Source organism: Ixodes scapularis, unplaced genomic scaffold (assembly GCF_016920785.2).
Source record: "Ixodes scapularis isolate PalLabHiFi unplaced genomic scaffold, ASM1692078v2 PGA_scaffold3__209_contigs__length_174095766, whole genome shotgun sequence".
NCBI lineage: Eukaryota > Metazoa > Arthropoda > Arachnida > Ixodida > Ixodidae > Ixodes > Ixodes scapularis.
The window spans coordinates 122,449,192-122,462,256 of NW_024609868.1; the positions used below are offsets into that span (position 1 = coordinate 122,449,192).

The window sequence follows — 13,065 nt, forward strand, 5'->3', positions numbered from 1 at the left end:
AACATAATGAGCACTGCAGTGGTGGGCAGTAGTTACATGTTTGGTGCCTAGCATGCTTGCTTGGAATACGCTTTGGTTGTAAAGTGCATTAATGTCGCATTGTTTTGGGAAAAGAGCTAGATGGAATTTTAAATGATAACCTGATTACTAGTAAAAAACAAATGTGGTTATGTCATGGTTAAGTAGAATATGCCAGTTTTTACGCCAGTTGGATATATCCTCTAGACTGTCATTTCAAGATTAGTCTGTGATCTGCAGTGTGTTTTATTCTATTAAACAAATTAAAGTGGCTAGACTACAATGATATTACCCCTCCAACTCCACTAACTCTGCTATACATTTCATTTGAAATTGTATCCCATCAATGTCATATGCAGTAATAGATACCTAGGAAAAGTAGGATAATGGTTGGTTTCTGAAGGTCCTCCACTTGCTGTGACCTACGGGGAATGACTCAAGCACAAGAAATAGTTTGTGAGAAGCAATGTCTTTTTTAATATATATAGAGAGATAAAATATTGCATGACTGCTGAAGCATCAGTCGTTTCAAGGTGGACTTGTGGTCTGACACTTTATTCAAAGTGCCTGCAAGCTTGCGTACCTATATATATGCATGCAATCATTGTAAATAGTGACAATGAGGCAAAGGAACAGGCAGCGCATTTCGCTTTCCAGCTGTGCAGGACTTCAAACTCAGAAGGGTGAAGAAGCCTGATACTAATAGGCGGTTTTCAGATAAACGGGTATTGTACCAGCGTGTGATTGTAATCACTACTGCACAGTGGCGTATCCAGGGGGGAGGCATATGGGACTTCAACCGCCCCACCCCCCAACCCGAAATCCAGCCGACCCTATAATATACACATGCACTCTGACCCCCTCTCTCCCCCCTCTGCACCCTAATCCATGGACATCCCAACCAACTCAGCCCCCCCCCCCCCCTCCCCTCCTCCCTCCCCTAAAACATTTCTGGCAATGCCGCTATGTGCACATTAGACCCTAAGTTATCACACCTACTAACTGGAGCACTCGTTAGAAGCAGTCTGCTTCCTCTTGCAACATATTGTGAAAGAATACACTTATATAGGTTCTGATTAAAACAGTGATGTGTTTCAATCTAGTTGAACAACAAAGCTTGAAGCTCAAAGAAACCTCTGAAAAAAATATATTTGTTTTTAAACTAGTTTGTTGATATGTGTTAATTCGATCCAATTTTCTATTTTCTTTTGATCAATGGCAGACCTTGAAAGAATGGCTATTTCTGCATTTCGCAGCCTGCAATTGCAATGGCCGGTCCCGCAAGTGCTACTTTGACAAGGAGTTGTACGATCGCACGGGCCATGGCGGCCACTGCATCAACTGCAGCGACAACACCGACGGCCCCAACTGCGAGCGCTGCCGGGAAAACTTCTACCAGCGCAGTGATGGCCGCTGCGTTGCCTGCGGCTGCGACCCCTTGGGTATGTTATCCTCTTGCCCCATTTAAAGGGCCATCAGTATCTATATCTTGTTGCAATTAATTACAAATGCTTTTTGTAAAGAGCTGTGGACATCATTCTAAAAAATGTAGTCGTATGCATTTGTTTTGTGGAGCATTATTATTGTGATTGCTGCGGCATTCTTTTCGATCTGGGTACCAGCTGCCTTGGTCCCGCATGTTGCTTTGCAGTCTAGTTAAGTAACCAGGAGCAGTGTACTGAAAGACATGCAGGGGTACTGCATAGGTTAGAGGAAGAAAGCTCCCGAGAAGAGCGGTCCCTCAAAAAAGTACCTTGGAACAAACGGTCTCGTAAAATATTGTGCACAAACATGTGATCTGGAGTTTGAGTAAGACCAAAGAGACTGCTTTCTTCGTTACTGTGCATGATTGCCAACTTTTGTGGGATCCTCACATTGGGTTCTCAAACTTTTTGGTCTCGCGGAACCCCAGGAAGCCTCAAAGACTGCCACGAAACACTGCTCCCCCCCCCCCCCCCCCCTCCTATATTTGCCGACGGAGAAGCAACCGATGCACAATCGTAGGCAATTTTGTTTGTGTTGCTTCCCTTATGTCCCCACCATATCAATCGCGATGTCAGTACAAAGTGAGATGAAGGCGCTTTGCGTGGTCGTGCCGCGCAGCCTGCGGTGTGGTGGGGAGAGGGGAGGGGGGTTGCAATTTGGGTGTTCATGGAACCCATGAGACCAGCTCATGGAACCCCTGTGTTCCCCGGAACCCAGTTTGAGAACCCCTGCTCTAGAGTACTGATACTCTTAAGCTTTTTTTTTCCCCACAGAGCACATATTCATCATCATAGAAATTACCCGATACTGCGGTGACGACACAAAAATGACAGGGAAGAAGGAATAAGGTTTCAAACATGACTGACTTCTATTGTCGCAGAATCAACTTATATTGTGTCTGAACTACCGCGTGGATCAAATGGATCGATGACAGTTAGTAGGGACCGCATAAATCGGTTTCTTAACTTATCGGGCTGGCATTTACTACAGAGGTGCTCGAAGCTGATGTCAAAAGAACGAAAATAAAAGCTGGTTTTGTCTATAGAAAAATTATTCCTAAGCCTTTTATTTCAAAATCATCTGAAAATTGTTGTGGGCTATTCTGGCAATTATTATGATTGAAAATTTGGGAAATGGAAAGAAAATTGAATTGGGCTTACCTATTCTTCATTTTATTTGGCCCAAATAACGCCACGGTAACACACGTGTTTTTAGTGTACGTGCAAAGTATTGAAAAAAACAGTTTTTAATTTTTTTTGCTTTACTCAGGTGAGCCAATCTTTCCACAATTTTAACAAAAGCTTCCATCAACTTCAGGCACCTCTGTAGTAAACCCTAGCGCAATACATTACAAACACAATTTTAGCCGCCCCTTCAAACAACCATCGATCCCTTCAAACCACGTGGTAGAAAAGGGGGGAAAGGAGAAAAGAGAAACCAACAAACAATGCACTCTCAAGGAGAAAGCAAGCATGGAACTGAGGATCTAGATATTATGGGTACATCCTCGAAACTCCATATGGGATCTGGAGAACAAAAGAATGATCTATGCTATTCACGCAAGGAAATGTCATGTTATCTTGTCTAGATGGTTTGTTAGGTGTCAAGGATTCAAAATGGTGGAGGGAGCACATCATTTTCCTGTTGTAAGTCCCCCCAGTCGTAGTTTCTCGACTGTACATCTTCAAAGGACTCCCAAACTCAGGTGCAGCTTAGCAATAGCACCACCTCTTCTAGCGTTGATTATGCAACACTTACAGAGTTAATTAATCATTTTGAAATGGCACTGGGCAGCTTGTTATGCCACCAATTCAAATATTTAAATGAGAGGAACAATAATGCATAGAGTGTGTCACCGCGCCTGTTCTGGAATGGAGGAATAGTTTGCGCAAGCTTCGGACACTTCAAATAGGCACTGAGGGCACACCCATGCCTCAAACTGTTGTCAAAATTAGAAAAAGCTACCCAACCAATTAGGGGACCCTTTTTTTTTTTTTTTTGGCTTTGAGCACAATAAAAAAATATGGACTCCTTTGCTCAATTTCAACTGACAATCGGTCTTTGACTGTCCGGAATTTGGTAAAGTACCGATCCCAAAACTAAAGTACTCTTGACCCTCTCGACATTACTGGATAAGGAAATAGGTAATATTAAGAAGATACAGAAATTTCGGTGCTTTTATATCATGTAAGCTCTGGCAGTAAGTAGCAACCTATGAGACATTAGGGGTGGAGATCAACTCTTTTGAAGACCGACAGCCAGTTCGTGCTTTCCACGTTTTCCCTGTTTCCTCCTCTTCCCCCTTCTACCCTGTTCACCACTGCCTGTTTACTCCTTCCCCATGGTGAGGAGGATGTTCTGCCTTGCAGAATCTCGAGGCTGGTCGCTCGCCTTTAAGGCACCTCCTGTGGTCTTTGGCGGACAGTTGAAGGGTGGCATTTTTTGCACCTGTGACCCCCCGTCCCTCTCTCTATCTGTCTTTCTTTCTGAACAGGGTCCCGTGTGCTGCAGTGCAACAGCAAGGGCCAGTGCCCGTGCAAGCCCGGCGTGGAAGGGCAGCGCTGCGACCGCTGTGCTCCCAACTTTTACGACTTTTCGGAGCAGGGCTGCAGGTGGGTTAGGACAACAGTAATTGACTCGTCTTTCTCGGCACTGTTTGTGTTTCAGGTAGTGCAAACTGTGCTAGCATTTGCTTTGGGGGCTTGCTATGAAATGAGCTGGAAAAGTTGGTGTCTGCGCTCGAGCGTGAATTTTCACCAAAGGTGTGTTTTAGTGGTGGGTGAAATTTCGTGAAATTTCGAGGCATGCCATCATTCCTGTGAAAATTTAGAACAGCCTTGACATTTTTTATGGCGGATGCTCATACAGACACCTTCGTTTGCATTCATTCTAACTGGCGTAGTATGGAGTATCTTTATAGAATGGGTTCCAGATTGCAGGTGTTTATCCCTGGGCTGACCTAATTAAAGAAAAGTAAGGTTTGTTTTAGGCTGTGCTGTATTCTTTTTGTTTGCTATTCTTGGTTATGTTCGGTCTCATCCATGAGACTATTTTATTTTATATTTTACACTTTTAGGCTACACAGTAGGGTGTCGGAAGATCAGAAAAGGGCCGAGTTGAAGTTAATGCAGGCGACTGTGTCATGCAGCCCTGTTTCCTCTTGGGACTTGTGCAGTGGAGCCTACATCAGAACCATGTGTAACGCTTCTGGTTTATTTTCTAACTCTGCTATGTATTAAAATTGGTCCTTATGATAGCATGTTTGCACTCGAGGCCACACTGGGATGGGAAATGCTTGAAATCGGAAGTAAAAGCTAGGACTCAAATTTTTTCATCTTATATTTTACAACAATAGTAGAATTGATAAAACAGCATCTCTTTTAAATGTTACAAACTGGTTCTGTGTTAACGACGACCAGAGAGGGGAACAACCTTTCGAAACAGATTGTGTGCACCGCTGAATGTGTGCGTCGTTAAAAATGATGTTTTCTTTTTGTGCTTGTCTGAGTCCATAGCATAGCCTTCCTCCCTAAAATAATGTGCACGAGGCAATGTAGGTGCAATCTAAATAAATAAAATCCTAAAATTAACTTCAGTACTCTCCGTTTGACACACCGCTTTCTCATTTCACTTTTCTATTTTGTAAAAGAGTGCTAGGTATGCCGTCTTTCTGAAAATGAAGACCAATGAGGCCAATATATTTGGATTGGCCAAAGGGTTGGGGAAGTGGCCTGACACTCTGTATTGGGCATGGAATTCATATAATAAATCTGGAAGAAAGGTCTGCAATCTTCCCGTGCTTTTCGGTTGCCTCGGAAGGGCGGAGCATAGGGGCAGAAATCGGTGGTTTTGGTAGACCCGCATTGCTAGTGAGGCTTTAATAAACACAGAAGCAGGAATATAGCACTGGCATAGTCAGTATTTAGTTTTTCTTTTTTAGTTTGTTTTGTAAGAAAACACCAGCATCAGCTTTCTTAAGAAAAAAAAAATAAAGTTGACAAGCTCTTTAACTTCAACGAACCTTCTGTTTTTCACTCTTCCCTCCTCACTCTCTTCCTTGTTCTTACTCTTGGTAACACCAATCTCGGCGATTTTCTGCATTCCTCTCCTGTCTTTGCCCCGTAACAACTGACACATACACATTGCTGTCTGTGTGACGGCTGACTTTGTTTACTTCTTTTTAGGTAACTACACCTACAAACAATGTCGCCAGACAAAGAACATGAAAAAAAAAAGGCTGTCATCTGGATAACTGCACACATAAACAATATCGCCAGACGAAGAACACGAAAACACAAGGTTGTAAACTTAAATGAGTCTGCTAAACATAGCGGTGTATTCTTGACAAAACAATTAAACTTACCACTACGTCACAATGTTACTGGGACGCAGGCCGTGTGGCTGCAGCATGGCTGGCAGCGTGGACAGTCCTCCTTCGTGCGATGCTGCGACGGGCGTCTGCCGTTGCAAGGCCAACGTGGAGGGGCGCCAGTGCGACCGTTGCCGCCCGGGCTTCTTCAACCTGCAGCGGGACAATGAGTTTGGCTGCACCCCGTGCTTCTGCTTCGGCCACTCGGCTGTCTGCCAGAGTGCCCCGGGATACTCCAAGCACACCGTCTACAGCACCTTCACCAGGGGTATGGAGGCACTTTGTATCCCCAGTGGAGCAACCCCCCTCTCCCACCTAAGTATGGTGGCCAAAATGCGTCTTCAACTAATGTGTTTAGCATCCTTCACCGCCCGTACATCCACAGTGGTTCTGAAGTGGCAACAAATCATTTCCTGGGAGCCGGTGCATCACGCTGTGTGATTTGGCAATTTTGGTGGTTAGTCGTAGAAGTTCCGGCAAAAAGTATGAGGCAATGCGAGTTTTGCCATCGTCGCAGCACCCCGACTCTTTGCTGCCAAAGTTTCTGTCGACTGACATCGAAGAACGACGACCGACGGTAGAACAGGTGCCTACCATATAGACCTCAACTGCTAGGCCACTTCCACGATTGCAGCAGGGAGAAGTATGGCACACGTGCAATGCTGTGGAGTGGAAATCGAGGGGCAGCAAATGAGGACGCAGTAAATGCAGCAGTCGGAGATGTGTTTTAGGCATCGTACCCCAAGTGCACGTCGGTGCTTTTAACTTGTGCCGTGGCTCCTTTGCACGCAGGGTTATTCAAAGGGTTTTCTCGGAACTGAAATGAAAAAGACCCATGGCAATCGGTGCACGCATAGCCGCTGGCTTTGGAGAAAGTCAATTTGCATGTGAAACCTGGTACTCACGTTTGCAGGCAGCCACACTTGACAAGTTTTGGCTACTTTAATAATAATAATAATACTAATGACTTTATTTAACCGTTTCCATTTCAGTGCGACAAAACCAACCATGTTACAACTTCTTGCGTTACGCCGCACTGCCTGGAACATGCCTTCGACTTCTATGTTTACCATCCTATATCTTTAGGGTCCTTCGTTTTCGGGTGAAACTCAATATTTACACCCCAAACGTGTTTCTTGAAGCCTCAAATTCAGAAATTGAGTTTACCATTTTCCAAAATACTCTGCTTCGAAAGTATTGCCTAGGAAACAGGGTTGGTAGTAGCGCGTGCACTAGCTCCAGACCTCGAAAAGAAACTGTCAGCGGTGGCCGGGTGCTGACGTTCCGTTATTTAATAATGCGACGTTGATTTGAGAAAATGAAATAGCGTTTAATATACTAGATTAATTTCTGATTACATGGAGAGGTCTCGTTTGCGTGCGTATACGTGGCGTGCCTCCGGTCGTTCTGTGAGAGGTTTCTTCCCACGCAGGCACAAACGGTGTCTTCTTCCTAGGCAGGCGCTATGGGCGAAGTTCAGTTCACGCTCTCGCGAAGCCTAAACAAGCTGGGCACGCAACCCCGTGCGCTCGCAAAACTCACGTATTAGGATCCATTACAGATCCCGCCGAGGCAAGACAAACAAGTAAACAAACAAGCTGGGCCAAGCTAACAAAACCCAGATTTTGTTGGAAAAATATAGATTTTATATCTATTTGAAGTATCTTTTAACCTTCTTCTTTATTAGTTTGAACCAGAGAAAAAAGAAAAGAAAAGTGAAGCACAGAAGCTACTCTCCAAATTTTTTGTTTTGAAAGGAACAACAGATAACTTTATTCCTCTCAAACTACGGTGATATGTATGTATGTATGTGTAAGCTGTCACAATAAGAGAATGTTCTTCGAATGTCACAGCTGAATGTTCAAAGACCAGACACGATTAGGATAAAGACAGAGGTGCTGCACATACAGAATATGCATAAGCAACCAGGAATTATGAAAAAAAAAAAAAAAAAATCCCTAGTGAGTTTATGCTGTCTTGTGTTCTTTAAGGGAGGACACTGCCTAGAGATTTAGCTTCTGAACTATTCAAGTGATCGGAAGGAAATTTGCAGGGGAGATTTAACGTCAGATGTAGGTGTACTGTGCAAGCTTTCAGCTCTCTCGGACAACTTTACATACCTGCAGAAGACGTGTCATTCTTCAATAAGAAATTTATGATATGCAAGTGAAGCTATTAACCACCATTTTGACTGCTAGATAATAAGGTGGGGGTCGTGGGACTTTGGGCTACCTAGTTTTTATAACTCCAATGTAAATATTTCAGGAAGAGTAATTACCTCAAAATATGAAGTGCATATCTGTCCTATGTCAATTTTTGAAAACATAGTTTTTTTTTTCAATGAAGACTTCAACTTAAAAATAAAACAAAGTAGATAGCCCAATTCTCCAGTAAATTTCAGTTCAGAAACATCTTGATTGCAGTATCAGAATACCTTTAGCTTCAAACAAAAGATTCCTTCATATGAAATTTGCAGCAAAAAGTGGAAAGTACCCTACTTACACCGCCCAAGAATCAAAATTGGTCCCGAACTGGCAGCAAACTGCCACAGGAGTTGGGGCATCACGCCGTCAGATGTCACAGTCCCGGCAGTTGATTCCACAAATGCTGGCAAGAAAAGCGAGCGGACGCGATGTTCGCCATGGTCGCGGCAACCCATCTCGTGTCTGCCGTAGCCTCTGTCGACCGTCTGGCTGCGGAATGAGCTGCGGCCAGACGGTCGACGTCTCCACTTCCGTCTGCCAGGATAGCGGCAGGCAACAGCGCGACGCAAGTGCGACATTGTGAGGTGGAAATCGAGGCATTACGAATGAAGACAAGCTAAACGCATCAGTTGGAGACGCGTTCCTGGCACCGTGCCCCGTGTGGGTGTCAGCGCTGCCGGCTGACACCATAGTTGCCTTGCACAAGGGTCGTTCAAATAACCTCCTTGCAAATGTTGCAAAAAAAAAAAAAAAGAACACGACAGTCACGAGATTTGCAGTCTCTGGCTTTAGATATTCAGGCCTCCCACCTGAATATCACATTCGTTTTCCCCAAAGATGTAACTAAAAGCGAAAAACCGACCAGTCGTTACGTTACAAAAGGACCTTTCGGCCGCCAAGTGTGCGTCACTCGTGTGGGCAGCGCGTGTAATTGCAAGCTCACCAGGTATATTCCCTCGCATCGACACCTGTCGCGATGCCTTTTTTTAACCTTTTTAAAAATAGCAAATGTGCACGTGCATAGCTTTGATACACGCTGAAGATGCGTGAGAGCAGAGTTTATGAAAACTCCTTTTATGACATAACGTTCCAGGAAGGAGGGGTTTTAGTGGTACTTTGAAAATGACTTTCTTTAGACTCCATGCACCAAATTGAAATAATCTCAATATTCGTGATCCTGGACGCCAAATCGACGATTTAAGTTTTTTTGCTCAAGTACAAAACCGCTTCACTTTCCTTTTAATAAACTGACAAAACAAAAAAACATGGAGAAGAAAAGCTACCGCCTTTGAAGGGCCACGGTAGTATTTTCAAGCAGTTGATGATGCAGTTGACCTGCCGTGGCTGCTCTTTTGGAGGCTATTCCATTGTGTTTTGGTCCATTTAACTTCTTTGTCCTCGAATGGGCGTCCTGGAGGAGAATGTTGAAATCCTTTATCTTCAGTTTGTGTTAGAAGCATGCCTTGTTTAATGCACATAAAGGAACGAAACAATTAAAATACAATAGAGGCTCTGGTTCCAAGGGGCACCTCGTTTTTCGTGTACCTTTGAGTGCAATCATTTTCATAGAATTTGTCATATTGCAACATCGAAAATTTGTGACAACAGTTATTTATATCTTGACGAGCCACGTATCTTCTTTACTAAAAAGAAGTAGGTGTTAAATGTGAATTCGTTTTAACTGTCAGGCTAACACAGTAAAATTGTTGGGGGATGAGCTTCTTACTTTTCTAAACATCTATAGTCATCATATGTATATGAAGGCACCTTGGATTAGACTTCAAGCTCGACAGTTTGAGCTCAATTGTAACTGCTTATTCGACCGGCTGCAGATAAGAACACTAGTGAGAGAACCTCACATTTGAACCAGCGGCCGAGCCAAGGTGTCAAAAACGAAACCATAACTGTGAATGGACATTTCGTATGTACAGGATTCATTCTAAAATAGAGAGGGTCAATTGCATTACTCTGAGACTGATTCCACCCAGCTACAAACTACTTCTTTCCGTAACAAAGTGCCTCAATGCCAGAGTGTCATGGATCATCAGAATACCACACTGTTGTTTCAGTTAGGCTACGTTAAACAAGCGTCAAAGAATGTTGTCTTACTAAAACAATTCCACGCAAGCTTTCGGAAGTTACATTGAGAGAAATTGCACAGCAGCATAGCTTTCAATGCCGATTTCTTTGGCAAGCTTGGTTTGTGAACTCAATCGTGCAGCCTGGAGAACAACTGAACACACGTCATTGACTGCATGCAGTCAGTGATGTGCATCTTGTCGTTCAGACATATCGAGATTGCTTCTTAGGAGAGGGCCAATGTGGATGTTTTCTCTGTCCAGACAAGGAGCACTGGAAGGCGGTGGACTCCCGGGGTGCCCGAGTGCCCACCCGGCACGAGTACGCCGCCCACCACTTGGCCGTGGCTGCTCCTGGCGAGAACCAGGTCTACTTCGTGGCACCAGGTGAGTCTACTTCTGTGTCTCACACGACACAGGGTCCTACGATTATACGAGGGACGTTCACGGGACGTTAACGAGGACATCTGTCGAACCGTATTTGAACATTCGTAGAACCATGTGCTTCTAGGACATTCGTAGAACCATCTCCAGACAGTGGCGAGGACTTCATAGAATCCTTAGAGATGGGAACATTTATAAAGCGATATGTAGACATCGGTTTTGGGAAGGGCTTTAAGTTAATAAACCTTTTCCACATACTGACCGCACCAGGCGGTGGCTGCACAAACTAAAATTCGAGGAAGTGACATACCTGCGCTACCAATCGATAATGCTACCAGTTTCTTCGCTCTCTGAGCAGCGGCGCCTGCCCAACGCGACTTGAAAGAGGGGCATCCGTGGCGTCCACCCAAACGTCGTGTTTTCCTTTCCGTCGACGTTCTTTTTTTGTGTAACACAATTATATATATGCTGCAGTTACGTGTTCTACTCGCTGATATACAGCCTCCTTCCGAATTTCCTCGATTTTTCGTTCCGACTTCCGCCGCTTGGCATCGGTCGCTCGCGCGTGCGCAGAACGCTTCTCGGAAAAGGTCCATTGTACTTAAAGTACTACTTCAGGTAGGTTTAGAATACTTGTACTTTACTTGAAGTACATTCTCTGAATATGTAGTTGTACATTACTTCAAATATTTTTTCTGGTACTTTCTAAGGAAAGAACAACTCTCAATTTTAATATACATCCCCCAAATTAAAAAAATAAAAAAATAAAAAAAAATATATTGGTGTATTGTTGAGTAAAAACACGCTATCGTCTTTTGAGACGTCATCTGGTAATTTCTCTTAGCGAAATAATGGCGGCTATAAAATCGATACTAATAAGTGCTTATAAAGTGCTGGTGTTAAATAGCTCGTGCTTTGTGCTACCATAGAATACCACGGAAGTGCCCACTTCATACAAGCGCCCACTATTAACATTTCCTATACTTGGGAATGCTGCAAATTATACATTAATACTCGTCCACCACCTCCAAAGTGCTGGCATCAGCTGAAAATATTCACCCTATTGCGGTGGCAACGAGGCTGCCAGCGGCGATGACAGGGATATCATGTGATAATAAATGCTTTCTTTCACTCCGTTCATCCTGCTTTCAATGCTCTTTATTGGCTGCCATCTTGGTTTCACCGACTTGGCCGGACAGGTGACCATGTTTAGACTAATGCAGTTTTCAGTGATATTTGGGTGGGTGCTTCCCTGGTATTTTATGGTACTCTGTGGCCACTTGACTTTATCCAATATTCGCCAGCATTTTCAAAAATAGCTCGTGCACCCCTAATTACCCCTGGGGAAATGCGTACTAGTTAAAACAAACACTGCATAGGGGAATGAAAGGGCATCATAAAAGATTGTGTTAAAAAGTAGAGAGAAAGAATGTAAATGTTTGTTTTGGAGAGATTGGCAGCCTTAAAGTACTTGTACTTTATTTGGAAAGTACACTGCATTTATAGTTTTTTACCTAAAGTGCATCGTGCCCCACATACTTACTACTTTACTTGAAGATCATAACCTCTCATTTACTTTGTATTTCATTTCAAATACTTTTTAGATGTACTTAACACTGGTGGACATACATAAAACTGTATGGTCCTATGGATAGGACATTCATAGAGTCAGGTGTGGACACCCGTAGGATCATTTATGGGACAGTGCCAAGGACATCTAGTATAAAACCATACATGAACCATCGGAGGCGCCTTGACTAAAGCTGCAGTTTGCTAGACAGAAGAATGCCGCTAAATTGGCACTTGCGTAGTTGACTAGCAGCACACTGTTACCCGATGCAGCATGAGGGGGCGGGCATTTTGCTGGTGTCCAGGGTGCACCATTGTGCCTTTGTTTGTGCCACAGATGTTTGCACGCTTTTATTGATTTTCCTATTCATATTTGTGCATAATAATTAGGAGGGTGTTAACAGTAATTGTTGAGAGAAGACAGTGTGTTTGCAACTGAAAAGAGTTAAAGGGCTGCTTGGGTGCTTTAAGATGCAGAAAAATTAATATTACCGTGCATACTTTTAACTTAAAGGGCCCAAGAAGCAGTTCTCTTGCTTCAACTAGATAATGCTTAGAAAGAATCAATCTGTAAACATAAAACACCTGCAGAGCTTCCATTCTTTATTTTGTTAACATTTAAATTCAATCCCATAACCCCAACCCAGAAAGAGAGTTGGACAGAGCAATGACAACCAAAACCGTGGTTTGTACCACCTTGCTCATTTCATTGGTTTTTCTAAAGAGGCATGGTAAGTCAAGTTTCATTGAGAAAAGTAGGCTCATCCGCCCGTGATCCATGTAGAGAGCAATAACAAATTGCTGACATTACACAGTATCACGTGTACTTGGGCAATCCAAGTGCTTTGGCGTGGGAAATCAGTCCTTATTCAAGTTTGAGTTGACAGTTAGCAGGGAGGACTGTCTCCAGATCAGGACATACACCGACCGTGTGAGCCAACCATCAGTGCCATCAAAA

General features: G+C 43.7%; 1 protein-coding gene across 2 annotated transcripts in view; it reads left to right on the forward strand.

Annotated features, from left to right (window-relative positions):
• Positions 1–13,065, forward strand: part of LOC8034493 (laminin subunit gamma-1) — a 159,803-nt gene that overhangs the window by 95,071 nt on the left and 51,667 nt on the right. For both annotated transcript variants that reach the window (XM_040215046.3, XM_042292617.1), the window contains 4 exons: positions 1,275–1,460; positions 3,998–4,115; positions 5,896–6,140; positions 10,419–10,541. In XM_040215046.3, the coding sequence (XP_040070980.1) occupies positions 1,275–1,460; positions 3,998–4,115; positions 5,896–6,140; positions 10,419–10,541 (672 nt within the window). The remainder of the gene's footprint in view (positions 1–1,274; positions 1,461–3,997; positions 4,116–5,895; positions 6,141–10,418; positions 10,542–13,065) is intronic.